General features: G+C 38.0%; 2 protein-coding genes across 4 annotated transcripts; both read left to right on the top strand.

Moving 5' to 3' along the window:
* The first annotated feature begins 980 nt into the window (after nt 1–980).
* ddx5 (DEAD (Asp-Glu-Ala-Asp) box helicase 5) lies at nt 981–6,884 on the top strand. Of its 2 annotated transcripts, none has more exons than XM_073857566.1 (12): nt 981–1,145; nt 1,870–2,041; nt 3,172–3,268; nt 3,351–3,484; nt 3,563–3,628; nt 3,705–4,007; nt 4,152–4,324; nt 4,434–4,544; nt 4,627–4,688; nt 4,777–4,836; nt 5,850–6,084; nt 6,214–6,468. In XM_073857566.1, the coding sequence occupies exons 1-12, from the start codon at nt 1,102–1,104 to the stop codon at nt 6,245–6,247; spliced, it is 1,491 nt and encodes a 496-aa protein (XP_073713667.1). In that variant the 5' UTR covers nt 981–1,101; the 3' UTR covers nt 6,248–6,468. The 2 variants fall into 2 exon arrangements, with proteins under 2 accessions (XP_073713667.1, XP_073713666.1); XM_073857565.1 differs by having other exon boundaries at nt 982–1,145; nt 5,850–6,071; nt 6,214–6,884.
* A 1,438-nt stretch (nt 6,885–8,322) lies between these two features.
* mgat3a (beta-1,4-mannosyl-glycoprotein 4-beta-N-acetylglucosaminyltransferase a) lies at nt 8,323–26,313 on the top strand. 2 transcript variants are annotated; one of them, XR_012359311.1, is made up of 4 exons: nt 8,323–8,514; nt 21,176–21,380; nt 21,666–25,861; nt 25,925–26,313. XR_012359311.1 is itself a non-coding variant. In XM_055194647.2 (3 exons), exons 2-3 carry the CDS (start codon nt 21,177–21,179, stop codon nt 22,950–22,952), a joined length of 1,491 nt encoding a protein of 496 aa, XP_055050622.2. In that variant the 5' UTR covers nt 8,323–8,514; nt 21,176; the 3' UTR covers nt 22,953–26,313. The 2 variants fall into 2 exon arrangements, 1 of the variants encoding a protein (XP_055050622.2); XM_055194647.2 differs by having other exon boundaries at nt 21,666–26,313.
* Nucleotides 26,314–27,345: the final 1,032 nt, after the last annotated feature.

Here is a 27,345-nt window from a genome sequence, read left to right as displayed (position 1 = left end):
TTTTATTAATAATAGGCATAACTAAATGTATAGTAATTAATCCAATCACAAATATCAATCCATGTTATTAAAAAAACAATTCTTTAAAGAAAATATCATACATTTTCTAAGTCAGCAATAAATATTCGCGACTCTAAATGTATTAAATTAAATGCTTTAACATTGTAATATTATGCAAAATACATGCTTCCACGCCCGCTGCATGCTCATCATATGTACACGCATGCGCAGACATCCTCCGGAGCCTCGTTTCATTAACTAAAATGAACTTACCCTGCAACATAACCTGCTCCGGAGCAGGTTATCTTCAGAGAGTCAGTTGCTATGATTACTTACATAACCCGAAAGTTACCTCCGTTTTTGGAACCGAAAGCAGAAGTTATCCGCTTACTTACTCCTAAACTTACCCGGGTAAGGCACATAACCAGCTTTCTGGAATACACCCCAGGTCTTAGGAGGTTAAAGCTATTCCTTGCACAGTTTGCAGATTTGTGTTTGGGTTATAGCTTTATATGTATAAAACTGTGTGTGCGTGCGTGCGTGCATGTCATAAAAACCTAAACCTTGGGCATTCTCTCAAAGTTCATCACCATGATGCCTTATAAACACTATTTCACAAAGTCCTATGTATAATGGACTCAATGCCACATCTCTAAAGAATACTGAGAAATGTCACATTTTTGGAAAGCTTAGTTTTGAGACATTTAAAGATGTCTGTTTTTTTCCATGTGGGCTTTTGTTCAAAGCATGGTAACAGTACGAAGCTATTAACGTTATGTCTCAAGCTATTTCTTAAGTACCCACAAGTAACGTTACAATGTATATACACGGTATGTATCCAACTAAGAAGATATTACAATCTGGTACCATCACTGTGTTTAATTCTTGATTTTTAACGCGTAATTTCACCCCCATCTCCCCGTGTACGCATGCGCAGATACGATGCATTCGAATTGACGTCAGCGATTTACCGGAAGTCCCGTCCTTTCCTATAAAGGCTGTGAAGATCAGGCTGTGTGCGGCGTTCACCGACATCATCCCACAGCTTTACGAAATAACGCTCAATTACTTGATTTTAAATTTATACTTTCCGATTACAATATGCCTGGATATTCAGACAGAGACCGCGGTGGCCGTGACAGAGGGTAAGATGTTTGTTTTATCGTCGAGTGAAATATCTGTACATTAGACAGCTTAATCTGGATATATCTGGATTCGTGGGAAAACAATCGACGGTTGACTCGATTTAACGAACATTTTATTGTTATATAATTAATTTGTTTAGGATAAAACAGGATCGTGTTTTGCTAGTGAATTCAAAGATAAAGAGATATGCGCTTCTAACCAGTTAAAATGGCGGACGAAGACCGTCTGCCATTTTTAATGCTTTTATATGCACGCTAAAACGTTAAAATACGTCGTATATCTCGAGTTGTTTTTATACGAATATCTTTGTTTTTATTGGCATAAAGACATGTTGAGCCACGAGGTTCTGATGTTATAAAATGCCGGCCGGTTTTTTCCTCTTTGTTTCCTGTCGGTAAGCGATAAAATGGCAGCGGCTTTAAAACGTGGCGCATTAAAAAATGGCTCGATGGGGCCTGAAACTCGAGATATAGTAATCTATTATTCACAATTTCTGGTCTTTCTTGTGCCCGTTTAATTAGGTTTTAAATAAAATACGCGTTCAAAATAAATCTTTTGTTATTTCCACGCGGATCTTTGAAGGATTGAGTACCGTCAGTAAATATCAGTATGCGGAGGTTATCTTTCTTTGCCGTGCTGTGTCACTGCACATAATAATATCTCTTGATACTGTAGCATTATACGTAAACGAATTTTTTTGTAACTTGTTTCATGTGCTAATAGTTACAGCAATGGACCCCCACGTTTTGGAGGCAGCAGAAATGGACCACCTCCAGGGAAGAAGTTTGGCAATCCAGGTGACCGCCTGAGGAAAAAACACTGGAACCTGGATGAACTTCCCAAGTTTGAGAAGAACTTTTACAGGGAAAACCATGACGTCGCTCGACGATCAATTGTACGTATACTCGAACCACGTGGAGCGAGTTTTTGTTGTGTATATATTTATAATGGGTTCATATTTTTCCTATCATTTTCCTTTTCTGTACTTGTGGTTCAACGAGCTCCTAAAAACATTTTTAAAAAGGATAAAATTAATATTTTTGATTAAGAGATTATGTTTAAAAAGTGTTACTGAACACACTTTTTTTTACTGTTTTCACAATATTTAATATCCCCATTCAAAAATATGTCAGGTGGTACAACCAAGTATTGAATTTTTGCCAGTTATGTTTTAATGATATCCCTGTGTTATGGTGTGTTTTTTTGTGATAGTGGCATTTTAAATTAAAATCCTGTTAAAACAATGATGAAAATAAGTATAGCTTTCTAAGTATAATAACAGTTATAACCGACTTTAACTTGCATTCATTAAAACGGAAATTAATAGCTTATTTAAACTGTTAAGCTTTTTCCTCTTGTGGGCATTTTTAGTAGTTGCACCACCTGACATTTGCAATGAATTTACATTTAACAGACTTTTACTTGGATTGTAGTATTTAAGTTTTTGCCTGTGACAGTGTCATAAATGTACTTTTTAAATACAAAGAAAATGCTACTTAAACATTTTAATTCTTCACTTTGGTTATACCTCCTGACACAAATTAAAATGGCTTTTTTTCAATATTTGAGAGAAATTAACACATTTTTCATTTAGCCATAAAAACCACCTGGCATTCAATGGATGGTTTTATATCATGTTTACTTTTTTTTTTTTTTTTAAAGGCTGTACTACCTTGACATTTGAGAACATCCAGATTGTTGGACAACCCTTTTTTTCAATTATCCTAACATCCCAAAATTTACATATGTTAAATTTGTTATTGGGAAACGTTTTGGAAATAAAATTTGCCAAGTATCTTGAGTTTTAACGGATTTTATACGGACTGTTACCCCACCTCCCATTGTACAAGCTTGAGATGCCCAAGCAAAAATGAGTATTAAAATGGGTTTTATACCGTAAAGTGGTGCATGTCATAAATGTGTACCTTTTTATAGTAAACCATGCCCTGGACACAGTATGCGTGTCTTTAATGTTTCTTCTAAGGTATGTCTTATAAAGCTGACTTGGTGTGTTATGTATTTTAGCAAGAAGTTGACCACTACAGAAGAACTAAAGAGATTACAGTGAAGGGAAGAGAATGTCCCAAACCCATTGTGAAGTTCACTGAAGCAAATTTTCCAAGTAAGTTGATGTCTGATTGTGATTCTAAATGGTTTGTATTAATATTTGCAAGTTACTTGATCGATTGTGTCTTTTTTTGCAAACTACGTAATGGATGTCATTAACAAACAGAACTGGACTGAGCCAACACCCATCCAATCACAGGGTTGGCCAGTGGCACTTAGTGGTAAAGACATGGTTGGCATTGCACAGACCGGATCTGGGAAAACACTTTCAGTAGGTGTCTTCATCTCTTTAGCAGTTTCCTATGTGTGACAAGTTTAAACTGGTTTTAACGAGTTTTTTTGTCTACAGTACTTGCTCCCTGCTATTGTTCACATCAACCATCAACCATTCCTGGAGCACGGAGATGGACCCATTGTAAGTTGACCCTTTCTTCTGAGTAACAAGTGTCTCTCTTTAGACCAGTCTGGTAATGACGTCTTTCTCCCAATAGTGTTTGGTGTTAGCCCCCACCCGTGAACTGGCACAACAAGTCCAGCAGGTGGCGGCAGAGTACGGCAAAGCTTCTCGTCTCAAATCCACCTGTATCTACGGAGGAGCTCCCAAAGGGCCACAAATCCGGGATCTGGAGAGGGGAGTTGAAATCTGTATCGCCACCCCTGGCCGCCTTATCGATTTCCTGGAGGTTGGAAAGACAAATCTGCGCAGGTGCACATATCTTGTGCTGGATGAAGCCGACAGAATGCTGGACATGGGTTTCGAACCTCAGATTAGAAAAATTGTGGACCAAATTAGGGTATGTGCTTACATGGTTCATCCTTTTGACTTGTCCCAATGCTGTATAGGTTATATATTATTAAATTGCATGAAGAGATGCCTGATTTATAATTTAGCATTTCTAGTAGGAAAACAACATCGTAATGTCTCATGTTCCCTGTAGCCTGATAGGCAGACCCTGATGTGGAGCGCTACATGGCCAAAAGAGGTGCGGCAGCTTGCCGAAGACTTTCTCAAAGAGTATGTGCAGATCAACGTTGGTGCTCTTCAACTCAGCGCTAATCACAATATCCTACAGATTGTTGATGTCTGCAATGATGGAGAAAAAGAGGATAAGTAAGTGATAATCTTAGAGTTGGCTTGACTTGGCACACGGTTTAGGGTTATTGTGCTGTCATACATAATGAAGATTGGTTTCACAGTGTTATATAATGAACCTTTTCAGGCTGCTGCGTCTTCTGGAGGAAATCATGAGCGAAAAGGAGAACAAGACTATCATTTTTGTAGAGACCAAAAGAAGGTGTGATGATCTGACCAGGAGGATGCGCAGGGATGGGTAAGCCATTATGCCACCCATTTTAATGTGATTAAATTTGTTCTCAATGCAAAGGATTTAATTTGCATTACCTATTTTGTAGGTGGCCTGCAATGGGTATCCATGGAGACAAGAGCCAGCAGGAAAGAGACTGGGTGCTTAATGGTATGCGTTCACCACCAAGAATCTTGCATCATTATTATCCCATTTTCCCGTCTTCCTTACCAATAACTTGATTTTTCTTCCTGAACAGAGTTTAAATACGGCAAAGCTCCCATCCTCATTGCCACAGATGTTGCCTCCAGAGGCCTAGGTTTGTTTTAATACTATCATCTTTTTCTTTTCATCTTAAGTGACAATTTATTAGTGGTGACTTGTCTCTTATTATGAAGTTTGCTGCTATCTTTAACTGCTGTGCCTTTCTGAGCCCCTCTCACCTGAAGGTGCAGTCTTGGAGGCAGGACCTTGGCATGACACATCCAGGTTCACCGGAGGGGGTTAGGAGCTCCTGTGGAGTTCTGCCTGTCTGCCAGCCAATCAAATTGCATTCGGAGGTGATTTGGAGCTCTCTGTTTGGGCGTAGTGCAAGTTGGCCCACAGGGTGATGGCATACCACGGAGAAGTGATTGTCCGCTGGGTGGTCGCACTGCGTCCTGTTCGCAACTGCTCTCGCGCAACAGATTGTACTGTTGTATATTCGCATTTTCCCAGCCCAGAGCTTTCGTTGTCTACTATGATGCTATAAGGCTGTCATTGGTAGGACTGTTGTCTGAGGTTTCTTAACAGGAAGTGCTTTAGTAAATTGGCCTATGGTTTTTTTTGTTCCTTACAACGAGAGCAGTTGCTTTAATCTTCATGCCTCCGCACCGAATGCGATTACCCGGCTGGTTGATGCGTTCCCTCCTCGCTGGCTTCAGTCATGTCGAGTCCTGCCAAAGAGAATCATTTTTTCAAGTGAGCACCGGTTGGTTGGAAAGCTTGCCTGTACTGTAGTATCAAATTTAAGCCCTTAATCTGCCTCGTTTTTGAGAGCAAGTTGAGTCTTGGCAAGATGCAGCAGTTTGTTGAGGAAAATTGAGGCGTTCCATACACATTTGTAGCAAGAATAGACTTTAACCGGGACAATTTTTTTTATAAAAAAAAAATCATTTGGAGCTCCTGCCTATCTAATGATCCTGATATTAACAATCCTTTCCTCAGCGTGGTAAGTAAATGTCCCACAATTCATTGCTTCCCTTGCTAACTTATTTTTTTCCTGGCCGCTGTGGCGGTGTGCCCACGCACGCCTCTGTTCCTGCCATGGCGCGTTCATTTTTTTTCAAACAGATGTTGAGGATGTCAAATTTGTCATAAACTATGACTACCCCAACAATTCCGAGGACTACATTCATCGTATCGGCCGTACGGCTCGAAGCCAGAAAACTGGGACAGCCTACACTTTCTTTACGCCCAACAACATGAAACAGGCACACGACCTCGTCTCTGTCCTCCGTGAGGCCAATCAAGCTATTAACCCCAAACTCATCCAGATGGCAGAAGACAGAGGAGGTAAATCCAATTGGTGAGATACAAGAACTGTGGCTTTAACCGCAGGCAGTTTTGTCGCATCATCTTGCAAGTTGGTGTTTTAAATTTGTGATGGTGCCCGCTTCAGTTCGTGTCGCGCTATAACTGGGATTTTCTGTTGCAGGTCGTTCGCGGGGAGGTCGAGGTGGAGGGTTTAGAGATGACCGCCGCGATCGCCACTCTGGCGGTAGGCGGGACTTCAACAGCTACAACCAAGACAACCGCAACGGCGACTCTTACGGACAAAAGAAGGTGTTTAACAGTAAGCCTCAGAACGGATCTGGAAGTTACAACAGCAGTAACAGTTTTAACCAGGGTTACGGTAATAATGGACAGTCAAACTTTAGCGGCGGCCAGTCTGGTGGTTACGGTAATCAAAGTTACCAGAGCCAGCAGTTTAACGCCAACCAAGGAGGCGTTCAGAACGGCATGAGCCACCCCCCTCCACAGTTCCCCTTTAACCCCCCACAGATGCCACAGTCCATGCCCCCCTTTCCCATGCCCCCACCTGCGTTCCCACAGTAAATACATTTGCTTATCTTAATCGTTAACTGTTCTGTTCATTATTACTTGTGTAACTTTATTTTTACGAAGCAGGGTTTAAATATACATGCATCACACTAGAGCACCATGATCTGCTGTGCAGGATTGTTTTTTTCCTTTTTAGTTGACTTTTCCATTTAACTTAACGTTATTTTGTACTATGTGGACGAAACCACGAAGGATCTTCACCTGTAAACGTCAGGGGCCATGTAAGGCCATTGCATGGTCTTGAAATAAAAATATTAAAAATTACAGATTGTGTTTGTTCTTGTGTCCTAAAATCCTTATGGTACTATAGGGTACAGTACTGTTAAATAGTAATGCTCATTCTAGTATGTTTTAACTGAAAGATGTTTGGTTAGACATTCAATATAAGATCTGCAACCTGATGTTTGTGCTCTTATATTTACTATACGTGGTGTGTATTTAGACTGGCATTTAAGTAGGCACGATATGTTGGATAAGAGAGTATTTTATTATTATACTTGTGATGATCAATAAATAAATCCAATTTGTTTGACCTGCATCTCCAGTATGTTTTTTACTCTTCATTGCACTTTACAAGACACGTCACTGCTTGCCATAGCGCAGATATGCTATAACGTATACATAGAGTGCATTACACAACATGCTTTCATTTAGGTTCGCTTCAGGGCAGTTTTAATTTCCTAGTTTGTATTAGAGATAAACAAGAAATACTGTAGAAAATTAATGTGCAGTAAACAGTAGTACGTTAAAGTTTGTGTACTACGGTATATTGTAGTATTTACTTTAGTAAATTTGGAAACTACCTTATACTGTAGTATACTTTAATATTTGGCTAATATGGTAAGTTTAAATAACTAAAGTATACTACAATATTTAGGCTATTTCATGAGGGCCCTCACGTTTCACATGGGTTATCTTGTTTCACATTATTTACACACATAAAAACATTTTTACAGAAAAGCAGGAAAAACTTTATTTGCTCTATCCACTTTGAATTAGTTTTTTGTTGTATAAGCTAACAAAAACTACATGGGTTTGTACTGGACTGAAATCAGATTTTCGTTAACGTGTCTGAATGATCAGATTGGACCTAATGTGTTTAATGAGTCAAAGCATGTTTGATGATCAATAAATAAATTCAGTTTGTTTGACCTGCATCTCCAGTATGTTTTTTACTCTTCATTGCACTTTACAAAACATGTCACTGCTTGCCATAGCGCAGATATGCTAATGTATACATATAGTGCATTACGCAACATGCTTTCATTTAGGTTCGCTTCAGGGCAGTTTTAATGGGAAGGAGCTGATTTGTCTTTTTTATAAACTGTTTGCTCCTTGATAAAGTGCAGGAAATACCATTGCAAACTAAGTTTAGTTTTAAACAAGTTTAGTCAAGCTGAAAGCATCGTTTCTGGATGTTTGCTTGCGTTGGCTCTTTTTTTTACTACTTCTGCCTTTTAACGTCAATTACTTTTAATTATTTAGGTTTTTGCCATGTTAATTACGTTATTTTACATTACTCGGTATTTGTTTCTTGAGCACCCGTTTTTACCGTCGTCTTTGAAATTAAAATAAAATTGCTCGACAATTAGTTAAATGTGACATAACATACTCATGAATTTGACTGAAACGTATGAAAAACATTGGAGGGGAGAGAAAAAGAGGGAGTGAATGCGAATAAAGTGGGTGTTACATTAAAAAGTCGCTTTTCTGTGAGCACGTCACAAGCATTCGCTCACAGTCCTCGCGCTCGTCAGTCTAGCGGACGCGCGCGCAGTTCCTTCACAACTACGCCAAGAGAACAAACAGAAACTCTTTAACTGCGTCTAAACTATCCAAGAAACTTACTGAATGATACTTCCAGGATTACGGGGACATCACACCTGCCCGCCAGGTAAGAGTCAAACTTTTCTGTGTCGTTCATAACTTGAGTATTTTAATTGTGTAATGGGTCTCGTGTACGCAACGGCGTTCGTGTTATCTTCACCTTTATCGTCAGTTGAATAGAGCACACAAGGTGTGTGAACACTGTAGGCAATAACATAATACGCTTAACGCCCAAAAAATGCTTTGTTTGAAATGAAAAAGAAGACGACAAATGTCCTAGTCTAGTGTGTATTAGAGATAAACACGAAATACTGTAGAAAATGTGCAGTATACAGTAGTACGTTAAAGTTAATGTGTACTACGGTATATTGTAGTATTTACTTTAGTAAATTTGGAAACTACCTTATACTGTAGTATACTTTAATATTTGGCTAAAATGGTAAGTTTAAAAAACTTTAAAAAAATATTTTACCACACTAAAGTATACTACAATATTTAGGCTATTTCATGATGGCCCTCACGTTTCACATGGGTTATTTGTTTTACATTATTTACACACACAAAAACATTTTTGCAGAAAAACTTTATTTGCTCTATCCAACTTAAATTAATTAGTTTTTTGTTGTATAAGCTAACAAAAACTACATGGGTTTGTACTGGACTGAAATCAGATTTTCGTTAACGTGTCTGAATGATCAGATTGGACCTAATGTGTTTAATGAGTCAAAGCATGTTTGCAAGAAGTAAATCGTCATCTTTAAAAGTCACAAGCACGACACGCCACTATCTCTTCTCTATCTGATCCACATCTCACCCACATTGCCAATGCAACCAATCCTTTTCTGTTTTTATTCTCAAATGTGTGCAAATGCACATCCACTGCAAAAGTTTATTACATGAAGTAGTCTTCGACTCAATTATTCAGGCATAAGTTTGCCTTTCTTTGTACTTTATGGGTCAATTAGGTTTTCTACAGATAAAGATATCTGCAGATCATGGTGCAGAAACCATAAAATGTCATTTTTAAACGACTTACTGATAGCACATGATCTGAAAAAGCCCATATTAACTATAATATTTAACAAAAGTTACATAAAAAAACAATTAAGTTAAATGCAACGTACAGTCAAATACCTAGAGAGCCATGCCCTATTCAAATTTACACTAATTGAACCAGTTTATCAAGGTTCTTTAGGATTACTTAAAAAATGACAAAGGCGTGTTAAACTACCACTTCTGCTTATACCACAGTTGCTTACAGTTATTGGCCTGAACAGTTGACAGTAATTTACATAAAAGAGAAACATGTCTGTCAATGTCAGGCAGGGTTTGCTACCCGTGGTTACCCGCAAATGATCAAGACCCTGCGTATTTGCAATGCATTATAAATGTTTTTGTATACACCAAACAATATCGTTTATCAACAACACCAAAGTTACAGGAAGTTGCTTCATTGTTGTTGGCAGGAGTCAAAAAAGGACTAGTGTGCATAAAGAAAGTCACATGATTTCACATTTCTGCATTTGGCACACACTTTATCTAAAGTGAATTTCAAACTATACTGTACATTTTTTCAGTGTGTTTCCTGGAAAATCTGCAGCTACAGAAACGGGTCTGAACATCGCCTAAACCACAAAACCCTGCCAAGTTTACACACTTCACATAGTTTTACACTGAATGAAGTTGTTATAGTTAAGATAATGGGAATTGGTTTGTTTGCTCAATGGGATGCACAAAAAGAGCAACATGTTAGTCATGCAGACTCACGAATGATTAATACAAATAAATCGAATGAGTTAAACAAAGGTACAGAAATAATGTACTTTTAAAGGGACACTCTACTTAAAAAAAAAAGCTCATTCCAGCTACCCTAGAGTTAAACGTTCAAGCTCACACCGGTGTGCAACGTTTTGCTACGGTTTCCGGGTTGAACGACATGTTTCCTGGAAATGGTGTGCAACAGGTTTCCGTTTAAAACACGGTTTGCAAAGTTTTGTCGGGGCTGAACGCAGCCCAGGTCTGTTGGTACCGCTTTTAGCCTAGCTAATCCATTGAATCTGATTAGACCATTAGCATCGCGTTAAAAAATAACCAAAGAGATTCGATATGTTTCCTATTTAAAACTTGACTCTTTATTATATTACGCAGCAGCCGGAAATAGTCCCCTTGGTAACTTTCAGTAGCAGAGGACTATTTGCGCCTGCTGCAGCCATGTTACGGCAGCAAAGTCCGTGATTATTACGCCAGAATGAGAGTATAGTCCTAGACATATCTGCCTAAAAATCGCAACTTTTAATTTTCCGTTGGTCTTAGTGCACGATGTAACTACAGAAGAGTCAAGTATTAAATAGGAAAAATATTGAAGCTCTTTGGTTGTTTTTTGGCACGATGCTGGTGGTCTAGTCAGGTTTAGTGGATTGTGCTAGGCTACGCTAAAAGTGGTACAGCCAAACCCGGAGATCGGCTGAATGGATTCCAAAACGGTAAAAATCAAATGTTTAACTCCAGGGGAGCTGGAAAATGAGACTATTTTCAACAAAAGTCGAGTGTCCCTTTAAAGTGACAATGAAACTGAAGTAGCAGTTGTCTCATTTTTCCTGTGGTGACGTATATTCGAGTGAAATGAATAAAGGTAGGGCTGGAATTTAGTTCATCCATCTGGATCGTTGGAAGTTAGGTCATGTTACTATTTTGCTAATCACTGCGATCTTCTTCATTTCAAATTTATTGCGACTTAACCCCTGCACCAAGAGCGCTTACGAAATACCGATTGCACCATGAAGACACGAATAGCTGGATTTCTGAAGTAATATGTTGTATTTTACTCAAGAAACGCCATGGTTACGATATGAAGGTCATAACAGTCTGTGATGATTCATCAGCAATCCCATGCCTTACATTCACTCAGACCAATAATGTTATAGTTAGGTTTTATGCATTGCAAGTTCAGCGAGGGTACAAAGGGAAAGGGAAGCTCTGTTTTTTGACCCGAAATGTTGACTTTAGCTGTAAAGCAAGTGAACTTTATGACAGAGCTTTCTCTGGTGTATAAGCGTTCCCACAAACACATGAAAGAAACTTGCTTTTGACCTCGTTCGACCCCTTTTTTTGGAGTATAACATTTTTGGGCACTGAGGTTTGTCATTCACCACAACTTGCTCTTACATAACTGATAATTATTGACAACAGGACACACAGTTGTGCGCAGAAGCTTTCGTGACTTTTGTTTCTGGCCACGTGACACTCTGGACTTTGCAGAAGTCAATCTTACTGACAAAACCAAGAAAGAAAGAGAGAAATCAGTTTCGAGACCTTATGCGATTTTGAACAGGAAACACCTGAAAATACAAACAGATACTCTTGGTTATTACAGTACAGTTTGTGAGCAGGTGCTATTTGGTTTTTCGGGTACATGGCCTTTAGGGTGAAACTCTCTTCTGAAAAACGGTAAAGTGCTACAGTACACTAGGGGAGTTTGCCGGTGTGCTACATCCGTGTGTGTGTTCCCAAAACCAGGAGAACAGAGCTTTTGTACATTCTGAAAAAACATTGACATTTGAGAATTGAGAGCGCCTTGGAGAAGAAAATGAAACCATTGTGTTTCAAACATGGATGCCCTCAGAAGAACACACATACACACACACACACTTATACAAGCACGCAAATGCATGCACATTGGCAGACAGATAGTGAAAATGAATGTGTGAAATCTTATCAAATATACACCTTAAGAATATTCACATTTGCTTAGCACTATGAATTTAACATTCTGTTTACAATACAAACAATTATTTTTACAGTTAGTAATGATAATATGCAGTGGCGGCTCGTGACTGCTCATCCGAGGGGCGCAAATTCAAAATAAGTGTTCGGAGTGTCGTGTGTTGCTCGTGTTTTCAAAATATGTGTCTGTTGCGTCATGTGCATCACGTGTTTTGTCAAAATAAGTGCCTGCTGCACACGCGTAAAAACCGTTTATGATAAAAGAGACGCTTACATTCACAAAATACATGCAAGACACTCCCTTAACACTAAACTCTGATTACACATGAGATTATACGAGTATCTGGCAAACGCGAGCGTCTCTTTTATCATAAACCCTTTAGACGCGTCTGCAGCAGGCACTTATCTTGACAAGACACGTGATGCACATAAGATAACTCGATGCGCAAAACACATATTTTGAAATTACGAACAACACACATGACGGGGTACATACATGTTGCTACGAACTTCATATCGAGCGCCCTCGAAAAAAGAAGTCAGCAGCCACTGCTAATATGCGTTTACATGTACGCATTTTGCAGATGCATTTAACCAAAGCGACTTACGTTGCATTACAGGTATAGATGGTTTTAGCAGTAACAACATTAACAAATGGCTTTCGTGGAACAAACGTAACTTCCATAAAGAATCAATAACAATCGAGTTGTTTTAGAGTAGTTTATTTCTATAAAAACAAGCTAAATAAATAACAAGCAGATTACCTTAGCTCAAATTATAGCTAAAGCGTATATGTACTATGTGTACTATATAATGTATACAATGTTAACTACAGATCGGCTGCCATACCACCCTTCACATGTGGTGATCCATAATCGCCGTCTCAACGCATTTGTTATTTTAGACAAGGTATGTGTTCCAAAGTTCAGTTTAGCGACTAGCAAGACCATTGAACAAACAGATACTGGAAGTTAAGTTCCGCCCAGACCAGATGGGTAACCGCAACAACGTGCATGTGTCTATACATTTTTTAATCAGTATTTGTGTTCTCTGGGTTCAAACTCATGACCTTTTGCACTGCTAACGCAATGCACTATCACTGAGCTATACAGGAGCTATACACCTTATGCAAATTTTGACTTACTTGTTTGATAGCTCTGTGAACGTAACAGTCCAGCTTCAAACTTGTAGACATTTGCAGTGGTGCGTAAGGAATGTTGACGAGCAGGTCAGTGCGTGAAGAATGTGGACAAGCAGAACTGTCTGTGTGTCGTTGAATGAAGAAAGTGAACGCGCAGATTTGTTTCAGTGTGTGACGAATGCACACGCGCGTGTGCATCGTCTCAGCGCGCTTGGATCTCAGTTGGCTTTAAAACTGGTCCTGATGCAAATGCATTGATATTAGAAGAAAAAACTATTATTAACATCAATTTGAATGGTTTTTACAAATACTGGAATGATTTGGCGGTTTGATGGTTACGTTGCAAATTTAATTTAGCGCATGAATTAAACTTGTGACTTCAGATAAGGCGTTTGACGCGTGTCTTAACATTTTGTCATTTCGGAGGACTGGTCAGGATGGTTTAAACAGGAATGTTTTGACAGCCCAAAAGGCTGTGGGCCACATAGCAAAGTGTTATGGCCTGGCCACCTGTTGAGTTGGACGCATCAGACCCACATTGGACTGGAGTATGGAGCATATGCACACATGCAATGACGTAGAATTGGCGTAATGCATGTGACGCAAAGAACGCAAGTTTGTTTTGTTAAAGGAATAGTCTACCCTTTTGCCATATTAAACTATGTTATTACCTTAACTTAGACGAATTAATACATATCTATCTTTTTTCAATGCATGCACTGTGTAGCGCGTTGTGAATGTGTTAGCATTTAGCCTAGCCCCATTATTGATTCTTTATGGAAGTTAACCAGAAGTTACGTTTGTTCCATGAAAGCCGTTTGTTTATGTTGTTGCTGTTAAAACCGTCTATACCTTGTAATGAACTTTAAGTCGCTTTGGTTAAATGCATCTGCCAAATGCATACGTTTAAACGTATATTAGCAGTGGCGGCCGGTGACTTCTTTTTTCGAGGGCGCTTGATGCGAAATTCGTCACAACATGTATGTAGCCTGTTGTGTGTGGTTCGTAATTTCAAAATATGTGTTCTGCGCATCAAGTGATCCTATGTGCATCACATGTCTTGTCAAAATAAGTGCAAGCTGCAGACATGTCTAAAGCGTTTATGATAAAAGAGACACTCGCGTTTGCCAGATACTCGCATAATCTTTATCATAAACAGTTTTGACGCGTGTGCAGCAGGCACTTATTTTGACAAAATATGTGATGCACATACTTGCTTACATGAGTGTAAAAATTTTAGTCTCTGTCGTCGTTTTTTACTTGCAAGTTTTCAAACTCGTAATGTCTTGTCAGTAAGTCATGTTAGCACTAGGTCAATGCATATTGCACAATTGTTGGACTGTGTGGAGACTGTCTCTTTACCAATCAGGCTACCGAAAAGTGTGGTTAAGCCTGTCCAATCTTTGAATGGTTTTGCACGATCTTTTGCACAAGTTTTTTGATCTTGCACGTTAGCTCAGTATACTAGTTAGTATGTGTTAAATATGACATATAAACAAAGATAATTTACTTGTCATTTATTTCCCTTGTTATCAGAAATAAACTACTGGAAAATGACTTTGTTGTTATTAATTATAAAGTCTTCGGGAAGTTGCGTTTGCACTTCACAAAAGCATCTCATGTAGATGTATTTTTACAATAATGTATTTTATATATTTTAAAAGCTTACTTTTTATGTCTATACTGTCTGTACTAATATCTTTTTACTGTAAAACTGATTTGCAACAATGCAAACTTGCGATAAGGGCTACAGGAATAAATTTGAATTGATTTAAAAAAAAACTTGCATACATGCTGAAGGCCTGAATCGTTCCTAGAAACGGATGCTTTAATTATACTGCAGTTGAAGTTGGCACAGAACAATCTAGAACAAGCACTGGGAATACTGCTCTTTGTTTAATACTGAATACAGGTTAATCGGGTTACAATATAATTACAGTAGGTTATCATACACAATCAAGTATTATGTGTAAGCAATAAAGTAGAAGAGGCTGTGCTGTATCTTGGAATAAGTCACGGCAGGAGGGTTAGGGCTAGATGGGATACAGCTACGGCCAAAATCTCGCAGGATGAGCGCTGTTTTAATTCTACACTCTCAGAATAAATGGTACAAAGTGCTCTTTAAGTGCAAGATTTTGCAGGATTTTGGCCATAGCTGTATCCCATCTAGCCACAAACTGGCAGAAGGGCGCTGTTATTTAGGTTTATCCACTCTAAAAATACCAGCAGCATAATATATAAATTATTAAAGTGTTTAAGATAGACTGTAGCCATCAGCGAACCTTTTGAGTTCAGTTCAAATCAAATTTATTTCTATAGCGCTTTACAAAGCAGCTGTACAACAGTAGTAAAGGGCCACATACTGTGTGTATGGCAAATGACTCTCATTTACTACTGTACTGTGGGTAAACATGGTGACAATTGTCCTCTTTAAAAGCCACAAGGACAACACGCCACCATCAGGAAACTTTCCTCTAGCTGATCCATATCTGTTGTTTGTCCGCCCACATTGACAATGCAAACAAACGTTTTCAGTTTTTTTTACGCTATTGTCTGCATCAAATGTGTGTAAATGTAGACACTACACTTGTGAACATAATTTTTTTGTATTGTACTGTTTCTTGTACCATCTTTACACTGTTTTTTTAAACAAACAATTTATTTAAAAAAAACATAAAAAGTTTCCTGCATCTCTCGGTACAAATGCTTTCACTGGGGCAGCACCCTTTTAAAAAGTACACTTTTTAACGTAAAGGGTACGTATTAGTACCTCAAATTTACATATCTATACTTAAATGGTACATATTAGGACATTTATTAAGTGTACTGTTCCAGTGACATTCTTTGTGCCTATTTTTCTGACAGTGTACACTGGATATAGGCCTACATAGAAATAAAAAAAAAAACAGATGCGTAGTATACAGTACTGCAAAACTGTGAAAATTTCAATTTCACGTGTCCATTGTGAGTTATACGTACAATTACTAAATTATCTCAAGTGCATTCCTATATAATTATTACTGTATAGTATATCTGTCACCATGATAATATGTGGGGTAGTACTTAAAAATGTCTGGCAGTCCTTTCTTTATAAATCAGATATACCTCTTTCTGCCCAAAGCTGTGAAAAGGATTTGAAAAAGGATACTGTGCCTTTTGTTGTCAAATCACGCAACATTTTGAGTCCTTTTTCTTATTTTGCCATGCTCAGTTTTCACTAACCAATGTCAAGGCAGGTGGGAACTGTACTGAATTTTCTTTGTATTATATCAAAAGAGTCATTTTGCACCAATATCATGAAATTTTATACCATCACATACTGTTATGAAACTGCTCAGTTAGCTATTGTTTGGGCGATCTGGTTAAGCTCCAAACCAATTTTCCTTTTATAATTTCCTTTTTTGGGGCGTAACTGTGCGTTCACACCGCCAACGGCAAGACCATCAAAGTAGCTGGAAGTCATTCAGTTAGCGCGTCATGAGCTGTGTCCCAATTCAAGGGCTGTGACCTTCTAAGCATGTGACCTTAAAAGGCGAACACTCGATCTTTCAAGGTGGCAGACTCAGAAGTCCGTGAAGAGAGCTGAAATGAGACGGTCTAACGTTCGGAGGACCCATAATTTGCGTCACCTGCTGCACGCGCCAAGCGCGCTTGTCTGCAGGACACAGCGGAGACGTTTCTGACTTATTAAAATAAATATGGAATCAGAAAAATATTACATTTTGATGTAGATTAAACTAAGCAAAAGTATATCAAATGAATCAACCTTAAAAATATACGCAACATAAACAGAATAATATTAACACAAAGCATAACTTATAATACTAAAACAGTGACAAGAAAAATGTTTTCTGATAAATACACACTTTTATTTAATAAAGGTTTTAATTGTTTATTTTAGAATATCCAGCCGTTGCAGGCACGCAATGAATCAGCCTCGGTTGTTAAGGATCCATTCGTTCTAAGGACACATTTTGAGGCTTCATTCTAAGCATCCTTTAAATTGGGACGGCCTTACTAGCCTCAAGTCGCGCTGCTGTGACGCAATTTGCCTTAAAATACGTCCTTAGAAGGTCACAGCCCTTGAATTGGGACACAGCTATGGACAGTGTGAGGTGAGCGTCAAAGAGAGTAGAAATCAGCTCAACTTTGTGGTAATGAGCTATGATGTGGTTCGGCGCAAACCAATAAGAAGGCGGAAATGTTTGGCGGCAACCAATCAGAAGGCGGAAATCTCCGCTTGAGTCTAGAGAATGCATTTACGTGTCAGAGCATCCCCTACGCTTTTTAAAGCGTCGTTAGTAGGGCAGCCAGAGCGTTTTTTTACGCTCTCGCCGGTGGCAAGTGTGAACGTACAGTAAGTGTGTGTTAGTTCATGTTAACAATCTGCAAAGGTACAAATCCCAAAGTCTACGATAATGTGAAGTATAGTATCCAACTGAAATCTCTTTTCTTGGACTACACTGAACGCAAGAATTGTAGGCAACAGTTGACTTCCGCAGCCATTTGATGTGGACACGACAGTCATTATCATAAATCCGCCCGCTTCTGATTTGTAGCCTATGTTTTCATGTTTAAAGAATTTGCTACTGACCATTCACGCCATGATTTAAACACGTTTCAAGTTCCGGGGAGTGTAGAGTAGGGTGTGTTGTTTGTCGTTTCTACAAGACAAGGTTTTATGTTTTCGTATCCTTACCTTACCAATCTGTAACGTTTGGATTAAAGTTGATCGATCAGCTTGGTCATCTGCATTTTCTGGATCAGATTCAGGTTCATATTGATAAGGCAGTAAAGATGATATTATCTCCTGTTGGGTACTGATCTTCCAATGCGGTAAGAAACACCTGAGGTATTTGGCCAATCACAATGCAGTGGATAGCTTGGCCAATCGGAGCACACTGCGCTTAATGATGAGCTTTGTAGAAATCGACATGGTTTAGAAATGCAGGGTATATATGTGGAAAATATATGTGGAAAATAATCGCAAACACATTGCATTACACAAAATACCATTCTTTTTAGCAATGTAATAGGGGCTCTTTAAACACACCAGATCTAGTATTCAAGTATTAGGCCTACTTAAAAATTACAGATGAGTGTGTTTTGACTAAGGGTGGTGTATCATACAGCTCTATTTCAACACGTGCCCTGCCAGAGATTCAGGTCACATAAGATCATCCGAGGCGAGAACAAGCACAGACAATGTGTGTACCTGCGTGTGCTTCCCATGAATCTAACAAATTCATCCAGCTTGTTGATTTAGCATCATGATTCACTTTATACTGGCAGAATCAACCCGCAGGGCCTTGAGCGAAAAACAACCTGATCATAAAATGGTTGCACATGAGCACACGACTGAACTATGAAGGAAAGTTTCTCACATAAGCAGGCGGTAATACACAGTGTTATAAAACACCACCGAATGGCACATGAAATAGGGCACAAAGATACTTTGCATTAAAAGCATCTGGAAACAGACCCATGAAAACTCTGCCTGTCTTGTCTTTGGTTTCTAATTTGAATCGTTCAAAACAAACTAAGATCTGTTGAGTTCAGGCCGAGAGAGAAGCATGGAAAATATATACTGTAATGTTAGACTAGTATTGTTACTCATAGAAACCAGACACCCAAGTATCACTAAGGTCAAGATTTGTCAAAGTTGTAAATACGCTGTTGCGTGTTAATGTTTGACAGCCGAGCAAACTGTGAAACACAAACACAGTTTCCATATATAAATAACCCTACCTATTACATTGCAATGTTACATGTTAGTGGTAATAGTTCGGTTAACATTGGAGTTATACAACACTAAGTGCAAGATGTTGCAATATATAAACATGCATCATCTTGTTGGCAGTTTTTCATTTGTGGAAAACTTGTGATGAAGAACAGAGATAAATTTGGCCAGGAAGTGTGAAAATGATACTTATTACAATGCAAGTCAACATTTACAAATACAACTTAGTTATGATCAATACTGTTTTGTTTATACAATGATGCCTAAATTAATATTTGTAATTTGTTATGTGATCTAAAGGCGGCATTCATACCCTTTGCCCAATAACAAGATAACCACAGATAAATATACACTACCTGTTTTGAAACACTTGACTGAAATGTTTCTCATGAGTTTTGCATTTGAATACATATATTTATAGGTTTGACATTACTTTGACAGACAATTATGATTTTGCTAACATATTAATTTATTTCAAATTTCATTTTCAAAAATTAATTTTGAAATGGATGACTTTTAAACGACAGTATTGCTGCATTTGTTAATTTAACTTGAGGCCAACATGCTCAACAATCAAGTTAAACTGGTAAGACTTAAAAGCTTGTCATTTATGCTTTTGCATAAAATGACTTTTCTAAAGATACGTGACCCTGCCTGTGAAAATCCAGCTGGTCTTTTTGTAATTTACTGTTTATTAGGGCTGGGCAAACAAATCGATTTTTCGATTAATCATTGTTGGGTTTTTTTACGTGGTCGATTCAAAATCGATTCTCAAAGAGCAGAATCGATTTTTTTCTTTCATATTTATTTACGCAAACATTAAACGTAAGATTAACGTTAATCTAATTACTAGTCTTCTTCACTAGATGTCACCCTCTTTTTTGCCTTGCACAACGTTACCAACAGTGTTGGGGAAAGTTACTTTTAAAAGTAATGCATTACAATATTAAGTTACTCCCAAAAAAGTAACTTATTGTGTTACTTAGTTACTTTTCATGAAAAGTAATGCTTACGTTACTTTATAGTTACTTTTGAATTACTTTTTCTTGGCCGAAGCTTGATCTCTTTCAGGCCTGCAAGTTCTGCATTCAGAAATTGCATATTTCATTACAAAAATGTCGAGCTCTGGTCAATTTCTAACTCAAACTGTTCCCACACATGCGTGTACGCATAGAGTGCATAACGTGACTACATTTAGTTTAATTCAGTACATATTTTTTATCGAATTAATAAATTAAAAAAGTAACTTGCATTACTTTTTTGAAAAAGTAACTTAAATATTAATGTGTACATTTAAAAAGTAATGCACTAATTTACTCGTTCCTTCAGAAAAGTAATATTATTACGTAATGCGTTACCCCCAACATTGGTTACCAAGGAGCGAAAAGCGAGCCTGTCATTCATTAATTTAGTGCTTAAAATGGCGGTTTCAGGTGCTTCATCGACTTTGATTCCACCTTCACATAAAAAGTCAGCGGTATGGAAGCATTTTAGAATCGAATCGATCTGGAACATCTGAATCGATACCCAGCCCTACTGTTTATAAAAACGTCCTACATAATGTAAATAACATTCTGTGAAAATATAACCTTGATATCTTTAATATTGACTGTCGAAAATTAAAGTGAAATTAAACTTTGATGCTCTCAATCTCATAACTACATGAGACTTTAGTCTCAATTTCACAGACATGATTAAGGACCAAATAAGGTTCCTATGTGAAAAGAAAGAGTGTCATTGCATTGGCTTTTTCACACTAATCACATGGTGGGTTTTTCTTTGTGTTATTTTGAACTAAAAAACACAGGAAGTTCAGTGTTGTACTAAAAACTAAGGTGAAAGTGCATGCATGCAGCATGACTAACGTCGACGACTGCATAAAAAGTCAATCTCCTGCAAAAATTCTTCGTCCAGTTAAACGTGTCTGCACCCGCAGGTTTGTGTCTGCCTTTTATGACACGATTGCGATGGATTTATGGTCTTTAATAACACCGAGTGTAGTATTGATGCACTTTATACCTTTCTTTACCCTGAAAAGCATTATCCAGAATAATTTTTTTCAGATGTATCATATATTGTGCTATTTAGTTAACAAACTAACAAATCCTTTTTTTTCTGTTACAGGATGAGAATTAAAAAAGTTAAGTGCATCCTGTTGTGCTTGCTATGCATTTGTGTCATTTCCTTCCAACATTACTACAAAACTCTGCACTATACTCCACTGCATCAAGAGCCTTTCCTCCCATCCTTGCAACAAAAGACCCTAAAGATTGTCAGCGATTTATTCTGGAACGTGCCGGATATCAACTATTACAAACACCACCTTAAGGTAAAGAGCTGTGACAAATTCCTAATCTTTGGATAAAAGCATCTGCTAAATACATAAATGTAAATGTAAAAAGCAGTCTGACAAAATCATGGATCAGATAATGATGTAAATTAAGGATAATTTGGCTACTTAGAACTGTAAGTATTTATTTTGAGGTCATAGATGTATTCCCCTCTAGGGTGTATGGTGGTCTACAAATTTTTTTTTTACTTTTAAAATGTTTCAGGTTTTGGGAAATGATTTCCAATGAAAGTTAACCACAAATTTTGATTTTTTTTCTCATAGGGCTTTATGCGATCAGATGTGATCAGGTTAGATCCCATTACGTCAGATAAAAAACTTCACGAAAGCAACTTTGTTCTCCAAGACGACCTTAAAACCTTTTTCATCCCCACCAAATCCGGAGCATTGTGTTTCAAAGAGGGGACCAAAATGGTTGAATCGTCTTTACAACGCGTCATACTTCACAAGCAGGACAACAACTCTAAAGAAGTTGAAGTCGAGTCGAGCCAGAATGGGGATGGATGCAAATGTTACCAAGGTTGGCACGGCCCTAACTGTGGCATACCTACAATTGTGCAACATTCAAACCTTCCAACCAAAGCAAAATTAAGGCCCAGAGAAGTTCCACGTCGAGTTATCAATGCCATTAACATTAACCACGAGTTTGACCTACTACACACTCGATTTCATGAACTTGAACATGTCGTGGACGTGTTTATAATTTGCGAATCCAATTTTACCGCTTACGGCACATTGAGACCTCTTTATTTCCGGCAGCAGTTACTAAACGGAACGTTCAATTACATTAGGCACAAGATCCTTTACGTTTACCTGGATCATTTTCCAGCCGGAGGCCGTTCGAACGGCTGGATTGCCGATGATTACCTGCGCACGTATTTGACCAGAAACGGACTGTCGAGGATTGAGGGTCTAAAGGATGATGATGTTTTCGTCATAGATGACGCGGATGAAATTCCTGCACGAGAGGGAATCCTTTTCCTCAAACATTACGACGGCTGGACCGAGCCGGTGGGGATTCACATGCGAAAATCGCTGTACGGATTTTACTGGAAACAGTTCGGAACGCTGAACATCTTATCGGCCTGCACGGTGGCTATGCTCACGAAGGTTTACAACAGGGATGGAATTCTTCTTCGACGCCGGGATTATTATACAATGCCAGGATTTAGGGAATATGAGAATTCCACCGGACGCATCCTAGTGTCGTGGTCTATCGGAAGCCCGGTTCATTACGCCGGATGGCACTGTTCTTGGTGCTTCAGACCTGAAGGGATTTATCACAAACTTGTATCGGCCCAGAACGGGGACTTTCCACGCTGGGGTGATTACAGTGATAAACTCAAGCTAAATTATATTGAAGATTTAATACGGACAGGTGGGTGGTTTGATGGCTCCACACCACAGTACCCACCTACAGACCATAAAGAGCACATGTATGCTCCAAAATACCTACTGGAAAACTATAAAAAATATAGCTACTTGCTAAAAAACCCGTATGCAAAAGAGCAAGAACCTGAGAAAAGGTCCCGTCAAAAGGATTTTGTGTAAATTTTTTGCTTTGTGCTGTACTAGTGTAATATGCAGATATGTTTATGTTAAATGTGAACACTGTGGCACTATCGAAAAGTCTTTCAAGGGAAGTTGCGTCACTGCACCGCCAATGCGTCCGAAATCGAATACTGTGACAATAGGTACTGAATTAGATGAAGTACCTACTCATCTACTTTAAAACAATAACTATCTATATAGTATGAATATGCGTAGTATGAGTGAATTCGAACGTACTACATCCATGGCGAATGTAAATGCATCACGTGACATACGTCAACAAGTTAGTCGTTAACTGGAATGACGTTAAACAAATGTAATTTAAACACAAGGGATAGAGGTTAAATATATTTATTTGCATTTGAATAGAGACGCGTTTTTTGAATAAAACTACGCCCCTTTGTCGTCTTTTTTGCTGGATAACTCCTCTCCTGGGGATCACGGAATAGCAAAGCGTCCATCGAATAAACACTTCGGAATCTTGTTGGAAGTACAAGGTCATTCAGGTACTTTTCGCCTTCTGTTTTTAGAAAATTATGAATTCGCACATACTTGCTAACCCTAACCCTACTATATAGTATGGAAGTAGACAGTTTTCAATGGCGGCACTAGAGCGGACATATTTTACTGCTGCGATCTACCCCATTCATATCAATACCAGTGACGAAGCGTGTTATTATTAAATAATCGTGGTATTATTATCTTTGATACAACATTGACTCAACCAATGGCGTGAATTTGAGGGTGGGACCCATACTGCGTAAAGCCGCGGTCACACTAGACTTTGGGTATGCGAGAATTTGTCGGACGTTACTGCCGGCAGGGTGCAGCTCATCGATATGATCAGTGTTGGGGAAAGTTACTTTTAAAAGTAATGCATTACAATATTAAGTTACTCCCAAAAAAGTAACTCATTGTGTTACTTAGTTACGTTTCATGGAAAGTAATGCTTACGTTACTTTTGCGTTACTTTTTCTTGGCCGAGGCTTGATCTCTTTCAGGCCTTGCGTGTGTTTTTTTATGACTGAAAAGTTCTGCATTCCCATATTTTATTACAAAAATGTCGAACTCTGCCGTGCCATCTCAGTTTCTGACTCAAACAGTTCCCACACAGGCGTGTACGCATAGAGTGCATAATGTGACTACGTTTAGTTTAATTCAGTATTTATTCATATTTTTATTGAATTAATTAAACTAAAAAAGTTACTTGCATTACTTTTTTGAAAAAGTAACTCAAATATTAAAGTGTACATTTAAAAACTAATGCGTTACTTTACTCGTTACTTCAGAAAAGTAATATTATTACGTAATGCACGTTACTCGTACCCCCAACACTGGATATGATCTTTGCCTTTATTTATTTGTGCTTTTTCAGTAGAGAGAAAGGCCACACAGTGGAATACCGGATTTGTACTGGTCACAACGCTCCACGTGATACGAATTCACAGCGAAATATCGTCGCACGAGCTTGCGTATGAATGGAAGTCAGTGAAGCGAAATGTCTAGTGTGACTGGACCTTAAATTTAACATAAAACAAATAGTATTTAGATGATTCAGTTATATAAAGGTATATATTTATTCAGTGTGAATGGTGTAAAGGAAAACGTGAAGCATGACAATCCTTTAGCGCCCAAAGGTTAGTCATGCACGCAACGGCTGCAATATTGAGCGCATTAGAGGCACATCGTTACTGCCATTTTATTGCACTTAAAGGGGCACGACTACTAACACGATATGTGTATTAATGCTTCTGTAAAACATTTACCTGAGAAAAAAGACAGAACTTAACACTTAATTACGGTTAATAGGTTGCTGCTTCAGTCGAGAAATTGCTTACAACACTTTTAGTCGATCAAAAGACAAGACACGTGTGTATGGTTTTATGATTCATCAGTTTAAAGCTTTAAACGTTAACAACAAAACAAACCTCTATTACAGCAGCTACTGCATTTTTGTCTGCTGAACGAAAGATCTGACTTATGCTGTTCTTTAGCTGTCGTATATCTGAAATGTAACATGTCAGATGAGGGAAAATTAACAGGTTTATAAACAGCACATGAACGAACACGTGCGCTCTCTGATGTTGTGTGCACCTCTGGGAAGTTTGGAAATATTTTTGATAGCCAAATTCTTGAGACGGGCGGGCCTTAAAATTAAAAATGGCAGATGGGAGGATTTATGTTGTGGCATATGCTAAATTAGTTTTTATGTGCAACAGCTTCATTGCTTGTATGAACCTGTTATTCTCCATTCATTCCAAAAACAAAGCACCTGAACAAAACAAGCTCGTAAATCATAACATTTTACAAAATTACAAAGTATGCATTTTTATCAGTATATGTGTTCCTTGGATTCAAACCCATGACCTATTGTGCTGCTAACGCAATGCTCTATGACTGAGCAATACAACATAATTCCCAGAAGTGGGAATTATCAAATTTCCCATATACCCTGAAGGCAGCATTAGGGTGCATTATCCAAACCAAGGAAGCCATATGACTGAAACGTAAAGCAACCAATCACGTTTTGCCTTGCATGTTCGGATCGAATAAAATACAGTGCGAGTGCAAACTTGTGGGGAGGGGGGAACAACAGCGCTTGGACACGGTTCAATGCAACCATGCCAAATGTGAGTACGCCCTTAGTTTTCGCGTCTGAGCTCGTCCTTTGAAGAAAAGCGAGCAAAGTTTGTTTCCCATTGTATTAGTCAGGACAGCCAGGTCTGAATTAGTATTTCAATTTAGTAAAGTACATTTAACACAGTATTAGTTAGAAACAACATTACATACGATGCAGAATAAGTAAACGTATTTGTGAACCAAGCCACAAAGCAAGAGGTATAACGTTGTGCGGATGTGGTCCGCACGCAGGCCACATGTTTAGTAACGTCATGTGTCAGATGTCGAACGTGGGGTGGGACTTTTGTATTCAGTGGATTGTAAAAAATGGTGGTTGAGTATATATTAGACAGGAGGGGAGGGACTAAAAAACGACAGCAGATAAAAGGGAAGTTGTTTAGAGGCTAAATATGTTTTTTTACTTCTTTAAAAGGTTATAAACCTTTTTTTAAGAATAGCACTGAATCACACACACACAAGACCATGTAATGTGTATAAATAGGGAAATAGAGTTCATTTTAATTCGTGCTTACTTTAAAAGCGGCCAAACCCTTCCCCTTTCATGCGTGTATTTACACATAATGTTGCCTTATATACCACTGAATGTTAACAGCTACCACATTACAATGCTTAGGACAATATGTGACCCTGTCTGTGACATCCAAACTAAAGTCTTTAATTTAAAAATTGAATAATGCATCAAAGTTTTATTTTAATCTTGACCTTACTCTGTCAATAATATTATGAAATATAAAAACATAAATCACAAAAAAATGACTTCAGCTGGGCTTTAACAGGAAGTGTCACATATAGTTTTTTTTTTTTTTTGCATCAAGGAACTAACTCTGACTTGGTTATGAATTATGGCTCTTCTGATGTATTGAAAACGTGATGTTTTGTGGGTCAAATGCCTTGTTTTACAAAATCTCAGGTAGAAGTCTCATAAAGATGACATGATTTAGAAAAAAACGCTTTGTTTATAACCGAGGTCACTCGGTGGGTGGCTGCTTTTTTGCAACAGGGAATCTTTTCAACCCCATTACCTGAGATCCTCAGAGGGGCAGAATGATGAAATTAAATCTGAGCTTTTTATAAGGCTTCAATTTTATAGTGGTATGAGTCAGGGATCATTGTGTACAAACCTGTTTAGGAGAACAATGTTATCTTTGTTAACCCTGTTAAAGAGGTTTTTTTCTTACTATCTGATGACACTCGTGAATGTTTACATTTGTAAATTATGCAGAACGTTTGCACTTCCTTCATCTAAATTAAAAGCCATAATTTGCGTGAGTACAGTACGATACGTTCACTCTTTAATGCTGGGTTGTTTCAACCCACTTTTAGGTCAAATATAGACAATTTCTAAATTTGACCCAAACGTGGGTTGAAACAACTAAGGATAGGTTAATTTAAACATAATGGTTGGTATTCTTTTACATATTTTCAACCATGGTTTATATAAACCTAGTATGTGTAAAAACATAAGGTCATAAGGTTTTACATCTATGCAGCAGTCTTCATATGTTAGGTCAAATATTTTATACTGTATTCTGCTTTGACTTTTGTAAAACTCATTTAACTGATCATTGTTTATGAATTTGATCGAATGTAATTGTAATTAAATATGATTTACATATTTCTCATTTTCTTTTTTTTTGTTTGTGTGTGTACGGGGATTGACATTTTGTAAAAAATTGTAAATAATTCAGAAAAGTTTATTACTGTGATTTTTATGAATTATGATAATCTTATTTATAAAAGAGATTCGGTGGAA

This window comes from Misgurnus anguillicaudatus, chromosome 19, assembly GCF_027580225.2.
Source record: "Misgurnus anguillicaudatus chromosome 19, ASM2758022v2, whole genome shotgun sequence".
Classification (NCBI taxonomy): domain Eukaryota; kingdom Metazoa; phylum Chordata; class Actinopteri; order Cypriniformes; family Cobitidae; genus Misgurnus; species Misgurnus anguillicaudatus.
This window is presented reverse-complemented; position numbering and strand designations above follow the sequence as displayed.